This window comes from Ooceraea biroi, chromosome 11, assembly GCF_003672135.1.
Source record: "Ooceraea biroi isolate clonal line C1 chromosome 11, Obir_v5.4, whole genome shotgun sequence".
NCBI lineage: Eukaryota > Metazoa > Arthropoda > Insecta > Hymenoptera > Formicidae > Ooceraea > Ooceraea biroi.
In genome coordinates this window covers 12,189,401-12,209,994 of record NC_039516.1, presented here as the reverse complement: position 1 = coordinate 12,209,994, position 20,594 = coordinate 12,189,401, and the positions used below count along the sequence as shown (strand labels likewise).

The following is a 20,594-nucleotide window of genomic DNA, read 5'->3' as shown; positions in this document are numbered from 1 at the left end:
ATCTATTTCACAATGCTGTTTCGCAATCAAACAACGAAATCCTCACCAGTGTAAAACTATTTGAACATGTTCTGTCCATCGCGATTCAAATTTCTCGTCAAGACTAGAGACCTTTGGTCTCGAAGAAATTTTGCACTCGTCAAGATGTTTCGCGCCGAAAGTCGAAATTTAGATCTAACAGGCCCCTTCAAATCTGCTTGCAAAACTTGCTTGCTCATATAGATTAATTTGGTAGAATAAGAGAAATTCGTGCGCGTTTCTAATGTGAAACAATTTCACAGGAAAATGTTACAGGTAGTAACTTTCATCACACGTACGTTACGCGATTTAAATAACTTAAATGACGATTTAAATGAAATTCAAGAGTGACCGATAAAGGAAACGAAGGGAAAACTTCTGACACAAGCAAGTTTTAATCCCGTTTGTGTATTTGCGTATGTAATCCTTAGATTTCACAGGATAGTAATTGATATCTAAACAAAATGAATAAGACAGTCGAGCCACGTTCCTCTACCCACTCCTCCAGCCAGCTGTCCGTTTCTCGTCCACTCTTTTCCGATCCCTCGGCAGACTTCTCCGCCGAGGTCGAAACCAAACCATATCGAACGAAACGAGGTTCTCTCTCCGACGGCGCGATGCGTTCCCCGGGCTACATCGCGGTCTTTAGTTTATTCATGTGACGTAATAGGATAAAAACCGTCGCTACGAGCTGAGTGCCTAGATGAGATTACAGCCGTACTGTTACGCCCGGTAACGCGAATCCGATGTAATCGCCCCTTCCTTTGATTTTTCTGTTGAGTTCTCTCGATAACGCGAGAGGTGTTTCTACCCGGAGCGTCCCTCGGCGCACTTACACCACCATCTCGTCTCTCCTTTTCACCCCCGTCTATCCATCCCGTACGCATACCGTACGTAATACTTTTTATCGCGGCTGTGTGATAATCAGATTAAAGGGGAAAATAATTGCAATAGAGGAAAACATTGTCTTGATATGCGAGTTATCTCTGGAGAAGCGATTCGCGCTGACACGGTATTGCCGATCGATGAATGATTATTCGTCACATTCGGGTTATATTCGTTTATTTCGATCTCGCGCAAGCGCGACCAAGTGGATGTTCGCGGTTAAAAGAAGGTATCGCGCGATGAAGGTCGCTCGGTTAATTGTCCATCGCTATTAATTGTCTATGAGCATCAGGCGTGGTTTTCACCTACGGTGTTAATTATCTATGATAATTAATACAGGGACGCATTACGTATTCATCGACTCAACGGTAATTATTCACGCTTCGTTGGACATTACTTTGCATGTTTTCTGGCTGGCGACCCTTTCATCCGCGCAGCATATTAACGATGCGGCTTAATAAACGCAGCTACTCGTTTTTACGCGTGATTAATCTTTGAATTTTTACTTCTCGCCTCTTCTCAACACGCAGCTCCAACTGTGTGATATCAAACGCATTTGGATGCTTCGTTTAAATTATTTATCACGCAACGCCACGTATTGTGGCTCTAGTGGCAGGTGAACGACATTTGCTTTGCACCGACCCAATTTTTCTTAATAATAATTCATATTGTACAAAAAGCTAGTATATACAATAATATTGTACAAAATTCAAGTTCAAGAAAAATATTTCGTGTAATTTGGTGTAAGAAGCGCCTCCTCTCATAATTACTCAATTTACATGATTTCGATCATTTCAATAATTTCAATAATTCTTCAGAGTCAAATTCAATGATATTATTACATCAAGAAACAACTTGTATCTCTTTCAGTTATTCCTCACGTAATATGTAATCTCTTATTTCAATATGTTGGATAAAGAAAATTTGACACGTCTCTAAATGATTATCAAGACTCGTATGACCGAATGCACGATGCATTGCTCTGCCATTGCTGGAGATTGCATGGAAAAGGCAACGACAGGCGATAAACATCGCGCGAAGAGCCACGGCTAGTAGCGATTATCGATTAGTCCTCTATATTCGGCGTGTCATTACTCATTAACCAACTGAAAGTAAAAGCTCTTTTGCTGTCGGAACAGCATATTACATATCACAGGCCTGTCAAACATTAATATCCTCACTTCTAATTGTAACATTATCGTACATTTTTCCTAATATCACCAAAATCGTTAATTTTTATCGGAGATTTAATCTGCAAATTCTCAAATCTATCAAATCTGTCTCGCGATTTTTAAAGGGAGATTTTATTATCGAGTCGCTGAAAAATGCAAACGACATATTTTACATCTTGTTTCTAACTCTTGTGTTAACTATTTCCCCGGCTCCTTCCGTGATTTGACCGCGACAACAGACTTCTTTCACTTGTACGAATCATTCGTCTGAAAATCGAACGGGAGACTGTCCTCAGCAAACCGTACTTGCACGTTCAAGACAAATTTTCTGAAGAAATCTTGATAAATGGTGGTGGAGTCCCCCTACACCGCACCCCATGTCTCTTATCAAAATCTGAAGAGCGACATATGTAGCGTCGTGACAAGCGATTGTTCGTGCGCGACGCGGTAGTAAGGCGACAATTAACGTCAAAAGTGCTTCACGGGGCGGGCTTGAACTATTTTATGCGCGCGGGGGCGAATCGCGGGGGTGAAGGGACGCTCGTGGTTGTGCATTACGGCGTATACGTGCCAGGGCTCCCCGCTCGACCACAAGATTGCATAATCGATATCCGGCCTACACCTGTGCCTCTCCACGAGTACACCACCTGTGTACGAGCGAGGAAAAAAGTGAAGCGTGTGTGCCTGAAAAAGATTATTCGTGGATATTTGCCACTGGAATATTCGTGTCCCCTTCCCGCCCTGGTCTGTCGAAAATTGAACGGACACATTCCCGCTTGATACGGATACTTTGTGCGGATGCAGCATACTTTTTAAATAGTCCTTTAACCAAACTCTAGTTCTTTCTCGACAGTGAGAATATTCTGACGTTAGTGCATGTGCAGTCAATTGAATTATATTCCATTGTCATTGCTTGAAATTAAAAAGCTTTTTGTAAATTAACTCAGAGATAAAAGAAACGAATAAATTCTTTTATGTAAGTGGTCCTTCTAACGTACCACTTATCCACAGTTTGTATTTAAACCATGTATATCTAGGTAGTCCGTTGTGTATAACGTAAAATCAAATTGGAACAAATACCCGAGTTCTCTCGCTTTCGCAGTCGCAAAAGTTGCATTTTTAATTATACAAACACGAACGAAAGAGAAAATTAAAATGACAAATGGCGACGGCATAAGAAACGTCAGCGCTCTGCCGACAGTGCATTGCTCGTACATTCACGGAATACTCTCAAGTATCGAGACACGTCGACGCCGGCCGAGTACGTCGATCATGGTCGTCTGCAATAGCGAGGGTAAAGTAGATAGACAAGAGTAGCGATGGAGTCGACGTCGGGTATATATCGCGAATCGCTGCGAAAAATACATGGAGATTTAGTTTCCCGTAGAAAGTTCAACAGTCGTCTGTTTTGTAAGACGGCGATAGCGGCAATTAAACTTTTGAGACTTCCCGAGTCATGTACAGGGCCAACAATGCATACTTTGAAATTGTTGAAAAATTGCGTAGGCAGCTCAGTCCCATCGCTACATGAAGATAGTCCATCGTTTCACGATCGTTTCACCTACGTTTGCCGGGTACGTGCATCTCTCTCTCTCTCTTTTTCTCTCCTGACCATACAAGATTCGCGGACGATCCCACACACGGGACACTGGGGACACATAACACCCCCAGTTACATCCAATCACTCCTGATTTATATTTACTACTCACTTCTCTTGGCTCCCTTATTTATTGCGCTTCACGGAGACGCGCAGAACGAAAATGTTAATTTGCGCAATTGAAAATTATGGCAAACCGCCGTGGGTAAGACACCCTTCGAAAACTCGATTCTCCTCGAAAGGAGCTAAAGGAAGATAAAAGGAAGCTAGTTTTTCTCGAGTGCTTGGGGAGATACGTTTCACAAGGTTCATTTCGACAAGGCGACTTGGTCTACTGGGTGTGCTTCCTTGATCAAGTTCATACGAGACAACAATCTCAATTAGCTTTGACGCATAAATACACCGATGGAAATAATAATGTGCTTTACGCGACGGTCTCATTTTCGTCGAGATAATATGCGCGACTTGACGCTGTACCAGTCCCATTTCCAAGCTCTCTGTGTTATCCACCAAACGCCATACAAAACGCATCACGGTACAGCTCGATATAGGACTTGCGCCGTGTTCTTGTGCTATGCGGCTTTTACACACGTAAATCTATGTAGACCTTGTCTTCCACCTATAAATAAACTTACACGTATAGGTATACAGGTGCACGTAAACCACCGTTCTGGACACACCACGGGGGGGCTTTCCGCTGTGTGTATCAGTGAAACGTGCGCGGTTAGATGGACGAACGGCACTTCCGCCTTGTCTCTCAAAGTTCCCTGTTGCATCGATTTTATCGTTCCCTACTTCGTGAAGATTATGTTGCATTATGTCTCGGATATTCGTAGTAACGATATCCTTGCGTTTGACTACATTACGAAACACCGTTTAGTGGAGAACGTAATCTTGACGATGTACCATTGACAACAGCATAGATTACGTTTCACTACTCTTACTCAATTCTCGAAACTGACATCCATGACACTTTCGGATCCCGTTTCTACAAGTTTCTTCAACAATTCGCCACATTCACACATGATCCGGAAATGAAGAGGAATTTTTCAGTTGAGAGCACCATTACTTTTCCAAAGAGCAATTTAGATTTGTGTAAAATAAAATTTACCATCGGCATAGTGCACGTGTACTCTCTCCCTGTAAATGGTGGCTCCACGATGGTACGTTCTCGTACACCGCACACTCGTACACGCACCACGACGATTCCGTCGACCAGACCGGCCACACGGAAAGGTGAACATTATTCCCATACCGTTCTCTCCGCGGTTTAACGCTCTTATTATTTTTATTAGGGTGCCGTGGTATATAATGCCATCAACCCCCATGAGTGCGCGTTCGCAGGAAATAAACCTAAGTGTATAATTACAATAATACTTATCGGGGGACCCTCCGTGGGTTCTCTCCCTTTCCGCGTACCCTTCCTTCCTTCCTTCCTTCCTTTCCTTCCTGAGTTCTCGTTCTCCCTCTCCCTCCCTCCCTCCCTCCTTTTCTTTCGTAATTAAACGTGGCTTTGTATACGTGCGCGTGTATACCTGCGAATACGATAATACTAAAGGGGCGTAACTTAACGAGTACTAAATTTATCCTGGATTAGTCCTGGTCCCCTCGTTGCGATTAGATCTGTAAAGACGGATGTGCGATGAGTGTCGAGCTCTTCCGGAAAGATTTGAGAATCGAGAGTATTTCGGGGTGTGGTTGAAGCTCCTTCGTCTCTCAGGGACGCTCAAGTTTCCCGACATTAAACCGATGGATTTAAAATCCTGTTTGAACCATGTTTGAATGTGTTTGACACGTTTGAATTTGTATAATTTACTCGACTCGTTTCAATATGCATTGTTGCGATGCGTATTACTCGCATATGCAATCATATGATTGCACGCGCATTCGGCCGTGCTTTACATGCTGTAAAACATATCGAGGACAGTGTCCCTCCAAGGAACGGCACATGTGTTAGCCGCGTGCGTCATGTCGTACATGGGTCAAGGGATGGGACACGTACGTGTACCGGATACCATGCGTGGAAGAGATGATCGTAATGTTGCGGTACAAACACGGACCATTCCCCATCCGAACTCTATTCGAACCTTGCAATTCTCTCGTTTAAGAATTCAGTCACGTATAGCGCTATTCCGTGTTCAAACGCACACATCGCAAAATTGCTTATCTTTTATAGCCGCGTTCGCGCACGTGTCCCCAATGTACCCGTGTTTTTACGTAGAGTTTTACGTAAGACCGAACATTTATTAGACTGATGTATAAATAAGTTATACATTATCTCGCACAATCCACAAGTAATATTTACCATTTCCTTTACTGAAGTATTTGTCAAACTTTGTTGGCTTCTGTAACAATCTTGCTGATAATCGGATACGCGATTATCGAGATACATATAGTAATAATATAGGCTTTGCCGAGATTGCTTTCGCGAAATCTTTTCGAGTCTCGTTACTGATTGAAGAATTCGAACGCAACGCAACTCATCCTCCTTCGAGAATGGGAGTAACGATGAAAAACGACGACGCTTTTTCACTCTGTCGGACCTGATACACTGTCGTCAGAGTATAGTTTATGCCCTATGCCAACTTACCTGTATTGCCGGCACATCGTATAAAACGTACAATCAATTTTTCAAGAGGACATTCAATCGATCTGTCTTGCAGCATGCAATCGAAGACGTTCCCTGAATAACAAACTAACCGGAGCGGCTTTGACAGCCGATTCGTGCATGCTGGCTCATGCAGTATTATTTGCTAGATCTCTATTTTTTCATCCGCTCGCGTTTGCACAAACGTTATGAACTGTTACGTGTATACGAACCATACATACAACAATACATCGTACACTGGTCTGATTTTCCTTTCCTTTCTTATAGCGAGGAACTTTAACGTAACTGTTTCGCGATATACGAGATTATTCCCTGACATGTATGTCGAGCAAAAAAAAAGAGAAGAGAAAACGTTCATATTTGTCAATTACTAAGAAATTGCAAATTATGATAAAGTCGCGCGAATAGTGATCAAGTGTTTGACGTGTTGCTGTCGTTACTGTCCTTTGTAATTGTAATTACTTAATTAATCGATGCGCATGATAATTGCTAAATTCACAACGAGTAATTTTCCACGTTTCACGTTATGCTGTTTCATGTAATTTGTTTTACGTCGCTAGTAACGATTGCTGGCTATTGAATAACCGAAAATGCAATGCCATTGTGAGAAACAATTATTGGATCATTAAAATGAAAGGAATCGTTAGCGATGCCATACACGAGAAAGTTTGATAGTGTTTTATACGTTCAATACGTATTGCGAAAGGTATCTCATTTTGTCGACACAACGGAAGCCCGAATCACTTCCAATTTTGGGAGATTTTTATTAACCACCCTTTCATTGCGTCTTCATCAAGTATTATCCATCGTACGTTGTACTACCAATTTAATGGCTCTTGTTATTATTTCCGCTTTTACAAATTTCGAGTAACATTAATTCGTACAATAAAATGGAAGAGATTATATTACGTTTGTGCGAGAAACTTCTCTGATTCATTTCAAACAAATGTGCCCGTTCGCCATGCTTGTTATACAAACTAATGCTGAAATCAGCATAAGCAGTCTGTTTTACGTGCTGTAAAAACGTACAAATTGTATCACACGTACACTTGGTGTCAAACTTGATATTCGGAAATAAGGTTTCTTAATGAGCCATTACAATTACGATTTGTAGCCCGATACTACCACTGGTAATGATGCATTCCACAAAATCTTTTTCACTTGCTGCACTTGCTTCTTAATGTCCTATGACCAGTCTATACATTTTACGTTTACGCTAGAGAAACAATCACGGAACACTTTGAGAGGGAGTACCCCCCTCGTCAAAATCAAGAGTCTATTATTATGACCATATGTTTACGCCACGATTGTATCTTGACAGGGAGGGACGAACGCGTTAGGGTGAAGGGGCACGGTCGTGCACCTGCTCGAATACAACAGTACGTGGAGCATAAGAGCGCATGGTGCGTGAGTAGAGCAAACACCCGCGACGAATATGTGTCATTCTATAAACAGAGGACGACACATCACGCTCTCCATCTATTGGACAGTTGTATTTCAAAAATACAAAACTTTGTAAGACATTTCAAAACGAAATCTAAACTGTACGACATGTAGTACAACGTGTAGAAATAAAAACTAAAATAACCTTGGATTATTAAAACTTCCGTGATAGCCGGCAAACCAAGTCGACAGAATTTGACGACGTCAAAAGAAACGAAAGGGAGAAAGAGAGAGAGAGAGAGAGAGAGAACATCAAACGGGATCGTTTAGAAATGCAATATACTTGTGTAGTCTTATCTCAATGATGTCGTAAAAAAGGGTCCGAGGTAGACATTGCGCTGGTAAGACGGCCGGATATTCCGCGTCAGTTTAAATTAGCATCATCGACGGATAACCGAAGTCGATCGCGAGATATCCCGCAACGCAGTGGCCCTCGCTGGTGCGGCAGTCCCTCCCTCCGAGAAACGGCGGTCTTAATCAAATTATCGTCAGACCGAGTTTCGAGGACAAATCGACGTTTCAATTTTCTTAATGCGCTCATCTCCCCAATGGGGATATGCCCATGAGCCCAAAGTGGGCAGGAAGGATATGGTCCTGACGGTAAGTCGTAAGGACCAGGGCTGGATTACCAACTAGCTACCATGAGGGCGTAAAGTCCAAGTTCTAAATCCTCGGATCTCTCCAAGCACATCATGTTTTCGCTTGAAAAGTCGCCCATCTCGAAAATCAAGGTTGTCGATCCAGACTTGATGAAACATTTCTTGAAAAACAACCTTGGTTGTCAATTTTTTATACACTGCTAGCCACGGTATATAGCAGCCAATAAAACAACTTGTATAAAGACACTAAAGAGTCTAGCGAAATCGTGTGAAATTGAAGAAAGAAATTTTTATGAAAATTAAATTTATGAAAAAATATTTAAAAAATATTAAACAACATGGATAACTGGGTAGGAATCAGCATTGGTAAAGAGACTCTTCCACAGTGCCTTTTAAATCGATGTAGTGCAACCGGTATTGTGAAATTTGACAGAGAGATGGCCGCGCTCGAGTGTCGTTGCCACGTGCCGTCACGTGTGGCCACGTGCCAGACTTGCTACGCGCTATTTGTTCTCATCCTTCCTTAAGTGCATTACTACTGTTCCAATTATAGGGGTGGTAAATTAACGTGTCACAGTATTCCGCGCTCTCTCTCTCTCTCTTTCTTCGGTCCGTTCCGTTCTCTGACGTGCTCAACATGCATAACATGATATTGCGGATTTGATTCGTCATAACAGATTGTCTGCACACGGTCTTCTTACGCAAAACAAAAGTTTAAAACGTTTGTATCTTTGTTACGAAAACTGGAAAATTCTTTTCTTTGTAAGAAATCTTACATTATTAGGCAATTAGGCAAACTAGGAGGCAAACACGCAGCTGCCAAACCCATCGAGATACTTTTTATTATGAAAACTTTGCTGCTTTGATATTTATTATGCAGTTTATTATACGATATAAACAAATGAAATTAAGAAAAGGCAGAAATTACCGACATATTCGAAAATTGCTTATGACGAATTAATTTATTTTCTACTCGTGATAACGCACATATACCATTCAGTTTACAAGTTTATTTAATGCAACTGTTGCACATCTGTACGTTTCAGTTTTAAGTATGAAATGGCAATCAGAGATGAATTTTCTATATCCTTTATTTAATATGACCATATATTTTATTTTAAACGTATGTAATGATTAACGCCGGTAAAATGAGATCGGTACCGTATCCTCCTACCTACAGTGTTTTCCCGTAAAACACTAATTGCATATTTTAAATCGCGATCGTACCGCCGCAGAACTCTATTATGCGTAAATATAAAATTTCATCCATATTTTCCGATTATTCGTGCGTCACCTAACATTAAATATGTAAATCAATTACTTACCATTTACATTTTTTATTTGTAATGATTTTATCAAATATCCAGTTGTATTAACATACGTGATGATGCAGTAAAGGGTAATGTATTTTCGATCAGAGTGCACTTTTACATTCCATGTTTTAATAAATGAAAGAGATCGTTTTTATGCTAAATTTTATGTTTCTCGTTGCAGCAATATATCGCATTATCACAAATTACGCTTACTCGTTAGGATCACGCGACGTATAAAACCATTAATTTCGAGATATTTTCGGTCGCGTTCCTTGTTTCTTGTTTCTTGTTCCGATCGAACGAGAAAGCAAACAACGCTCCAGAGGTACTGCGAAAACTTGAAACGTCAATGAAAGCGTTCCAACTTACGACGAATAAACACGAGAGTAGCGAAAAAGAACAAAAGTGTCGGAAATTTCAAACAGTAAAGAGAGTAATATGATAAAACGGCAGAATGTGTATAAATAACAGAAAAGACGGGAAGAAAACTCGAGGAGATGTAACGAAAAATAACAAGCGGAGAGACACACTGGCAGAAGGGAGACGTAGTAAAGAGACGTGTTGTAAAGAGAGACACGGAGAAAAGTACGACAAATACAATAGAAGAGAAGTGCAGCGACACGAACCAACTTGATACACGAGTGAACTTTACACGGATGAACAACATGATGAAACAACGTAAAGCAGTAAAAAGAGGAAGAAAGGCGTAAAACGTTTCGCGGACGGTGTTTCCAAGTGCAAATCAGCGAAAGCACGAGCAGACAGACAGATCCGGAGACTGGAAGATGGTTCCGGAACAAGTGCTCTAAGCAGAAGGAGACGGACGGGGCCGCAAAATGGGAGAAACGACAGAACAGGAACAGGAGAGACGAGAGTTGAATTTAGTCCGAGGGAGGCGCGGATCGTCTGAGGGGCGAGTGAATCGGGGTGCGCGGGACTCGATCTGGGAGAAGCGCAAGCCTCCATTAGATGATGCCTACACCGTCGCCACATATGCGGCGCGTTATTGCGGTCGCGTTGTAACTAGATGGAACGTCCGTACGCAATTATATCCGACGATTGCTGCGACGCGCACGCACTTTCATCCCCGAGTCAATTTGCGGCAAATTGCTGTAATTCTTATCACCTTGAAATTTCACATTCCATACGACATTAATTTGCAAAGAGTTGTGGGAAATTGTGTTCATCGGTTGTGGCATATTTTATCGTGGCATATAGATTTCCTGATATCACGCTTACAACTGCAAATCTATGTGTCAAGAGGTTCCATGTTTAATGTTTTTTATTTATCCCGCGGTATGATTATTATAGTTTTTATCAATTATCGATTATACGTAGAACAGGATGTTACAATAATTTACAACATTCATCGTAGAGGGAGACAAGTGCATACCGTTGCTTCTTGTTTACGCGTTGCTTTCGCCCTTAACTTTCATCCCCGTTCAGCGAATCGTTCATAATTCCTACTCCGTCGAAAGTGTTATCCTTTCGTCTGGGAAAGCAACATCCGTGTTTGACGAGTGGCGCGTGTGATGGATGAGAAATGATTACGCAAGAATATCACTTTATCATATTTAGCAACAATCGAGTGAACTCTCCGAATTGTCCGTCGTGGACGACATTTCCGTGACAAATAAATAGAAATCCAGTAATTTTATTATAGTATACACGTACAATCCTCTACGTTATGAATTTTGTTTATTATTTGTTCAAGTCTCATTGTTGTCATATCAGGTAGAGAAACTTATATATCAACGAGAATGCATTTGTATAATATGTTTTTATGGAAAACATTGTGACAAATCACAAGCAAGCTTTTGTGGCATTTTAGCTGTTTTTCACAATTGGAATTATGGAATAGATTATGTACAATTCCAGCGCTATGCCGAAAATGATTTTTTTGATACTTTTATTTCGTGTGTCATTACATGACACCCGAAACTAGCTGCGTAAACACGTAAAGTTGTTAACGAAATTACCTTCGATTTTTAACGACTGGTATTACTCGTAATTGGTTGATGAGAAACTGATGAGTTTGTTTCCGTACGGAATTACAAGTCCATTATCATTTCCAACTATTGTACTTTGATGTTTAAGGCGCCTAATAAATTGCTAAATTGATGATTATTCACGCAAGCTAACATTGTAATGCAAATACGCATACGAACGTACTAACGCACGCACACGTACACGCACACGCAACCTCCTCCTTTATTATTCACGTGTGATCGTTACTTTTCACCTGCTATATCTTTATTTTCTCTCATGACCTATTTTTTTCTCAGCGTTACGCTTGTCGCGGAAATCATCGAGTCGAATCTGTATTTTGCAATGTTTAATAAATAAACATTAATAAAAAACATTGTCGCGATGCTGATGCTGCAGAATGTAACGTGATAAATTACCAAACGAAATAAAAAAGCGTTAAGAGTTAAACACGTAGAATCACGTTACACTTCAAAAAGAAAAGTGGAGCAGACAAACAGATTCGAATGGGTAAAAATAGGTGAAAATTGTCGGTATAATCAGCTAACGTGACAAGAATGGTGATAATGTTCCATGCAAATGGCAAGTCTCGTTTTATATCTTTTGAATCGTTATCCACTGATTCGCGCGTCTTGTCGCGGAACGTGGAAAAAGAGGATGCAAGCGGTTTACAACGTTAAACGCTCCTCTCTCTCTTGGTTTTACATCGTTGTGTCTTACACTAGATCGCTGCACGCGGTCAGAGAAGGATAGGAGAACGGGCAAGAGAACTGAGCATGGCGGCTGAGTATAGTGCGGATGGTTTGGATCGATGAGAGAAAGCCGCCAGTCTGATTGGCGGGGCTGCGGGGGCGGAACAGGACGTAGCCAATGAACGTGGCTATCCCCGACATATAGTGGTTACGAAATCACTGATTTTTACGCTCGACGCCCGTCAATTTCGACTCTACTGTAAATATCATAAATCGAATAGTCACAATTTCGATATTGCACTGCCGGTGCCGAGATAAGGTGCTTCGATCGACATCAATGTTTGTCCTTTGAGCATTTATTCTATAATATGCCGTTTCATTTTAGAGCAGTACCTGTCTAATCTGGAATAATGAGCAACTTTGCTGCACCCCTAAGCAACATTCGCCTTACTTTAAGATTTTCACGTTTTTACTTTTGCGCATCCGTTTTCCGCGTTGATCAGACTTTACAAAATCCCTTCCCTTGCATTTGTCAACACGCGTTTGTCAGATAAACGTGAAACTCTACGAGGATACTATTATAGTATTATACAATACAATAAGTGGAGAGCATATCACGATTTATAACGTTTCATCGTTTGTGTAGAAATGTTAGCGTTCAATTTTCACGACATCTCGGATGAAAAGCGTTGCATTTTGTTTATAGACACAGTCTAGACAAAAAGAGCTCGATAAGCGTTCGAAGTCTCGCCGTCGAGTAAAGCTATCTTCGGTGTCATAGGTGCGCAATAATTGATTATTATTCACTGATTTAACGGTCTCCTTGACAGGCGTGTTGAACTCTGTCTGACCTCAGTATTTTGCTTCGGCCATTGATCTCTCGAAAGCAAGAGTTGTCAATGCACCGACTCAAATTTTAACATTGCGTTATCCCTTTTTACACTTTTCAACGCGCATATAGAGACGCACATTGCACGCGTGCACGATAAAAGCTCTTGTTTCCATCGTAATGCATTTATCAAGTTAATCTGACTAATTATCGCATTATTGGTATCTATTAATAGTCATCATAACAATGTAAATTTCACTTGTAATCAAACATGTATCAATTTCGTTCGACGTAGGCTATAAAACGACATGCATACAAACGTAAGTCTACTACTCTATTACCAACTCTGGGAAAACTGCATGGAATTTTCATTATCACGAATATGAAATTCAAATATGCCGTCAGATGGATAATATTTGCCAGTGTCCTGAAACTCGAGTGAGACAAATTCATCTCTAGTAGCAATCTTTAGTACGCTGAAATAATACAATTTTTATTATTTGTAACACGGAAACAAAAATAAAAGCATTCTCATTGTTTGCCGCGGAAAGAGGAGAGAGAAGCAAAACCGAGAGAGAGAGAATGGCAACAGGAAAAGAACGAGAAAGCGCGACGTCCAATCGCACACAGTCTAGAAATTTTGTCAGAATTCAAATGAATTTATTCTGCCTTTCGTAGTGCGACTGTAGCGAAATGTCGTTTCTCAAGTTGCTTAATCGAGTTTCGCATTAAGAGTAAAAAAATCGCCACGGAAAGAGTTAACGAGAGGCTACGGTGGGGCTATGGCTGCGAACCGGAATATTAAATTAGGTAATTTCATAAATTCCCTTTAGCGATCTCTTAGACGATTCGCGCTTCAAGACCCGTGTTTTTCGCTTGAAATCGTAATGAGTCGCGTCAGGTTAAATCTACATAGCTGGAGAGCTATCCCCGTTCCATATTTTGCGTGACGAGTCCAGGCTGGTTTCTTTTCTGGTATCCGAGATACGTATCATCTCCATATTTTGCTTGCACCATGATCAATCGTCAGTGATACTGGTAAATGGTCGATTTTATCCTGGATGACCTGATCACGTAAGGAAAGATGAAATATCGTTGATGCACATGAGGTTCTTATGGTATCCATGGTGTTTCCGCTAAACGAATTTGTTTCAATTCGCACAAAAGTAGAGTCATCTCGACAATGATGACACTCGTGAATCGCGAGAGAACGGACTGAGAGAATATCGCGAGAAAGTACGTAAGATTCTTCGCGGAAGTTTCGCCGGTAATTATCTAAAGTTACCAAGGGCTACGAGTCAAAGTGTGAAGTCGTGTTCGAAGTCTTTCTGCACTTCAACGCTCCTTCTCGCCGGTTAATAACAAATGAGCCGGGCTGCGAACCCCTCACTTTTGTTATAATCGGAGACACTTGCCCTCGTATAGTTACCGTCTACCAGTCTGCATTATTCAGTGAATTCGTTTGTCGCATTCTAAACATCCAACTTATATCTCTTGCTTCCTTATAACTTTTGTTGCTTGCGCCTGATACGACAGTGGATTATTCGAGCGAGCGCTTACGTTTCAAGGGAATAAAAGTGCCAATCGGCATTTGCGCGTTTCGCATCACTATACGCCATGACATTGTTCAATCAAATTTTTGCCTCGGTATCCTGCTATCCTCGGAGAGGGTTAAATTTCCGATATTCGGCCGTACCGTTGTATCGTCCAGTCCCGGAGCATCAGCATGATCCTCCAGTACGATATAGCAGTTGATTTACAATCGGCCGCGGAATTCGCTTGATAATCAAACGGGAGTTTCGGATTGGATTTATACGACGCGTTGCACTGTCTCTCTATATTCGAATTGCGCTGCGCCGCGTTGCGCCGCGTTGCGCCGCGCTGTTACGCGCGCATGCAATGCGCTCTGCTGCACATCGAGCATGTGAAGGAAAATCAATTAGCCGGGCAAACTGATTCGACTGCGTCTGTTTACCCGCACGAGTCTGCAATGTAGTTCGCGTCGTAACACAGACGCGCTTTCGCACGTAGAGAGCACACTGGTGCACGCATAGAGTGGCAATGCAACGCGAGGGGCTTTTGTGTTTGTGGTGGATGCAGCTCTCGTGCAATGTACCGACACGCACACGATATCTCAGCCGCTACCACTGCGAGTGCGCGTACATTTGCGTATGTATATACTTACCTTCATCCGTGTACATCCATGTATACGATACATGGATACGTGGAATTTAAGAGATGACGTGCATTATCGCTCGCGTTGCTTAATGTGCTATAGCATTAATTAATTAATCGTTACATGTGATTGTTACGCGCGACAAACATTTGTGATCAATCACGTGACAAATACGGCACAGCCGTCTCATTCGCTGAGACGACTCAGCCCGTACGCAGCCCATATACAGAAGCTTGCAGCAATGTTGCTGCATGGGAGCCAAAAGATGACAAACGACTGAAAAACCATGTGAAATGCACGATTAAATAGTATATATCCACGATCGAAGCTCGATAAATACGTCGTGCGTATTACGTCAAAGTATCACCACGGACGCGTTGGCACATGTGTGACACGTTAATCGAGTACGTCGCTTCGAAAGAGTGATGTATTCATATTAGTCTCGGTGTCCGATAATGACATAATCATTGTCATCAAGAAACGCGCGCGAGTGCAGAATTGGCCGACGCTTTAATAAGGACGATATTGAATTACCTAGTTCTGCGCAAATCCTAAAATGACTCATTTAATTTGCGACGGCGTCGCGACGCCGGTATGCCCCGATTCTGTCAATCTTCCGCAGCTTCGCTTTAAATATAATATAAATGTATACGTATGCATTATGTATGCGTGCAGTACGTGGGCGCGTACATGTACGTGTGCTCGCGCGCACGCGTGCATGCTTCTGACGATCGGCAAAAATAAAATATGCAGACCAGATAAATATTAAGTGCCGTTGACAGGTAAATCGCGTACGTTTGATTTTCGTCCGGGTGAAAATATTCCTCGGCGTTGGTCATTAGTCGTATATTGAAATTTGTTACGGTCCATGCGTGTGGAATTGAAACCGCCGTGACATTCCCTCCTCTTCAACGCGGATCTCCACTAACGGAATACACATTTCCGCGATACGCGATAATCCGCTATTGATCTTTTCTTTTCTGCGTTATACGCATTGTCGCGTATATGCTTTATCATGATATACGAGATAATAGCCACTAACGATGTATCAACGAGCAGTGCTTAATGAGAGAGAAAGCACTAAAATATTGTCGGATTTTACAGGAAATTTACTTTGAGGAAATTTTTGTCTTTTAATTTAAGTTTCGATTTTTCTTTCGCGTGTTGCCATTTCTACTTGAAAACGATACATTTAGCGTAATGTAGATAAAATTGGTCGAATGCTATTATATAACATTATATGGAAATTTTGACTCTGATAAGAAATGGCATGTTTTCGTTTTGCAGAGTCGTATATTGGAAGATGCATCCATTATGTGCAATTCTTGGTCACCGAGGCATAATGTGAGTACAGAATTACGTTTCTCTCTCTCTCTCTCTCTCTCTCTCTCTCTCTCTCTCTCTATTTTCACGATAATTTGATTAACGTTTGTTAGATTTGAAAATTTGACTTGCTCTTGTAATTTTTGCTGTACATATTCAGGAGATTCATGCTTCTGGAGTTTTTAATATTTACACACTTTATTACATATGTACATGTGTCATTTTTAACAAGTAAGTATATGTGTTTTGCGGTAGAAGAAGAAAAGGGTACGAGAGAGAAGAAGAGAAAAGGCAGAGGAAAAGAGACCAAACGATGGAGAGGAAGAGATTATGAGACTGTTGCTGCATACAAAACGCCCCATAATATTTATGCTTTACGGAGCCACGTAGTTACGGTGGCCGGGCTCGCATAAACTCGCTAACTCGTGGTTACGATTATGGCCAGTAGTAAATTGATTATTTAGATATACGATGAGGTGATGCAGGATAGTCAAGTGCCGTAAAAAGAGTCATGTGTCACTTATGCTCGCCGCGGATGCAACAGATACCCGCAGGTGCGACAAAGTCAATGTGATTCGTCGGCTGCCATATTTCTCTCGGCAGTTCGCCATAGTAGTCAATTATTAACGCAATCAACATGGATCAACATCGGTATTGTATAATAGGCGATATAATTACCGAAAAGATTGTCAAGATAAGAAACGCAAAGTTTAAGTAACAGCTATAACAAGGATTCCGATACGATAGAGACAATATCGATAACGAATAAAGCGATATATGGTAGCGATATATCAGTTCGACGACAAATGGCCAGAAATGGATATGGACAATGTAAATTAAAGTAGGATAACGCCAAGGATACAATACACAGGGCGAGTCGGCATAAGATGCGACGTAAAGAGAACAGGCGTAAAAAGATGTGGCAATTTAATAATGTTAACGACAATAGTAACGCTTATAATATTAACGTCGTTAAGGGAGAGAGCGGAGCGTAACAGCGCTATTATAAATCGATGATACCACCGCGCGAGAGTCTGGCGGCGGCGGCGGGGTCGCGAGTCGCGTCTGCGCTACGAATGAAACTGAATTTGATGGCCCTACACAGAGAGCGCGCGCGAGAACCCACGAATAATGTTCTTTACTCTAGACAGTAGGTACTCCGCCATGCAAGTGATAATTTGAACAGTCTCCTCGTTTTCGTGTCAGACGTCAGATTTTCTGGAAGAATTTACTTATTCATGCGTCAGACTACTCCGTGATGTAGGTTATCGGACGGAAATAACGTAATTGTCCCAATTTGCGATATCCGATAGCCGACGGTCCGAACGCCGCACTCCGCGAGAGTCGCGCATCGAGAGAGTCGGCGGAGTAACCGTCGCCGCGCGAGCTGATCGCTAATTAATTTCGCATACGGACGATATACGTAATTGATCCGCACGCCGCGTGACGAGATTTATTTTTTCATTTGCTATTGATGCGCTCTCGCATCAGTATTGATGCTACGCTATTCATATCTTATCGATGCGCGACGAGCGCTACTTGACTACTTCACGCCGTTATCGATCGCTCGCTCGCTCGCTCTCTCGTGCTCTCGGATGGCTCTCCGACTAACCGCTTGGCTCAGACACGGCTGGGCTTTAATTGCTAATTGATTTTGCGCACACGCTCCGGGTTTATGTACCATATTGATGTGTCCGGGATATCTAATTTTGTATTCGTCTGCTCTCTGGACGAAATGGATTAAAGGAATCGGTTTTCGCGGGAACGCGATTCTCTCTCTCCCCCCCCCCCCTTTGTCTCTCATTTTATACACGTTTCACGGGAATCAGTTATTTAGAAATTTCCAACGCACCGATTCAGAAGCAAGCAAAGTTTCTTAAAACACCCATCTCGTCATCAGTTACGTTAGCCATTTAATCACGCTTACCGTCTCCTTCCGAATAAATTACGCAGAGGGACTGCAGGGTCTGATAATTCAATTGTAATTGGCTAATCCTTGTAATACCTTAGTTTCGGAAGACAAATTTCGTCCGCTGGGGGATCGGACGCGTCGAAAAATGACTCTATTAACCGCGACGACGTACTGCAGAATCGTGCCAGGGGGAAGGAACTTTGCTAAACAACAGGACCGAGTGTGTTAACTATGTGGCTAACAAGAGCAATCTGTATTCTTGGTAGCTCCATTAAGCTTCGTTCTCCGGTACGTGTAAACGTTTTATCAAATTAACGTAACGCGAAATGCATTATTTTATAATTGTATAATCTTAGATAAACACACACAGAGATCCACTGATTCATCGTGCAGCTAACACACGAGCGTGGAAAATCTCGTCCTCTTACCAATCGAGATGAACAAAGTGCAACAACGTAAGAGAGATACTTTAGCTCCTTTCCCCTTAGAAACACGGTTCTGGCACAGCTTCGATTCTTACAGTCTCACAAACACACACTCGCGTACATTACATGTGTGCGCCCACATGAAGATCGAGTGACTACTGTTGAAGCGCTACGCCAGGAGAGGGTCCAGCATGCGTTGTCCCTTGGCCACGAACCGTGATTTATCGGTCTGCTAATGTTTCGATTAAGCGGCATGTCTACGTGAAAAACGCCGTCATTGGGTCTTGCAAGTTACCGCGTGGAAAGACATCAAGTCGCATTAATGTTTCCACACGTGTGGAAATGGTTGTTTCACTCTTACACACGCTATTGCGCTAATACGCTCAAGTAACGAATCGTGTTATTAAACCTACTCGTAAACTTGTCGTTTCTTTCTTAGTTCTTCTTTAAGTCAAGTCTACGAGTCTACAAGTCTCGACATTAATTTCATCATTGAGAATAAAGATTGCATTTTCACATTTCATGAATGAGAGCTCTTTCTCAACTATATAATTTTCACGTAATACTGTAACACTGTAACTTATACATACAAGATAACTTACACAAGATGTTTGATAATTTCTGTAAAGGAACAAACTGATATTCCTTGTCGTTTTGTAACATCTCAATCGTCTATTTGGGCGAAACGCGAGCATTTCATTACGGGGAAATGGAAATGAGACTGTGTTGCGTGTGCACGAGGGAAATTTTGAAATTAAAAAGGGTGACGGCAGTTCAGCAACCTAGAGACAGCCGTAGATACGCTGTACTCGACGAAGACACGAAGAGTTCATAAATAATCGAAGCGCTGGAACACGCCGGTGGTTTCCGCATGAAACATTGATCGGGCAATGCGGACATTACAGGTCGTAATGAAATAAGTGGGCAGTGAATCGCTTTTAGCTTTACCCGTCTCGACTGAGCTAACGATATTTTGATAACTCTCTCAGATTAATTCGGATAACACGTACACTTGCTGTGACTTGCGCAACATAAAAAAAAAGATTACGGAAGGAATGAAAATCCTGAAAAATACCTAGCTGGCTAGCTAGTGATATCGGTATAAAATGTAATATACATACCGAGTAGGCTCAAGTTGCAAGTTTTAATTGAGTTTTTATTATAATCGTCGTCTATACTTGCAGTTGCAATTTTTACTCTAAGTACAAACTTTCTCCTGCATGTCGACAGGTTGCAAAAAGGAGATTACGGTGAACCCTCTTGGCACATAACGCGCCATGAAATGAAATCACACCCGCCCTTCTTGTTACTCGGTTCTGTGCTGCTCATAAATTTCATCGTAGCGTAGTTTAAGCTATTTTCGTTACCATTAAATGTTGACTTGGCCGAGGGGGACCGAATCTCCAAACACAGGAAAGGGAACCAGGATGATCCCCCGACTCGTCCAGTTTCGCCACCGTTGCGATACTGACGGATATATTCTGTCCACCGTCCCCGGGGGGACTCGGTCAAGTATCCATCCTTTGGATCGATTCCAGTGTAACGGATGAATTTGATTACCAAACATCATAGGGCATGTGTACGGGCTAATACAATGACTCGACCGGACTCGAGGG

At 41.9% G+C, this 20,594-nt stretch overlaps 1 protein-coding gene across 3 annotated transcripts in view; it reads left to right on the top strand.

Moving 5' to 3' along the window:
• LOC105275235 (inhibitory POU protein) overlaps positions 1-20,594 on the top strand; it is a 35,762-nt gene that overhangs the window by 2,527 nt on the left and 12,641 nt on the right. For 2 of the 3 annotated variants that reach the window (XM_011331944.3, XM_011331943.3), the window contains exon 2: positions 16,606-16,662. The exons of the other annotated variant lie outside the window; for it this stretch is intronic. In XM_011331944.3, coding sequence (XP_011330246.1) covers positions 16,606-16,662 — 57 coding nt within the window. The remainder of the gene's footprint in view (positions 1-16,605; positions 16,663-20,594) is intronic. 3 annotated transcript variants of the gene reach the window in all.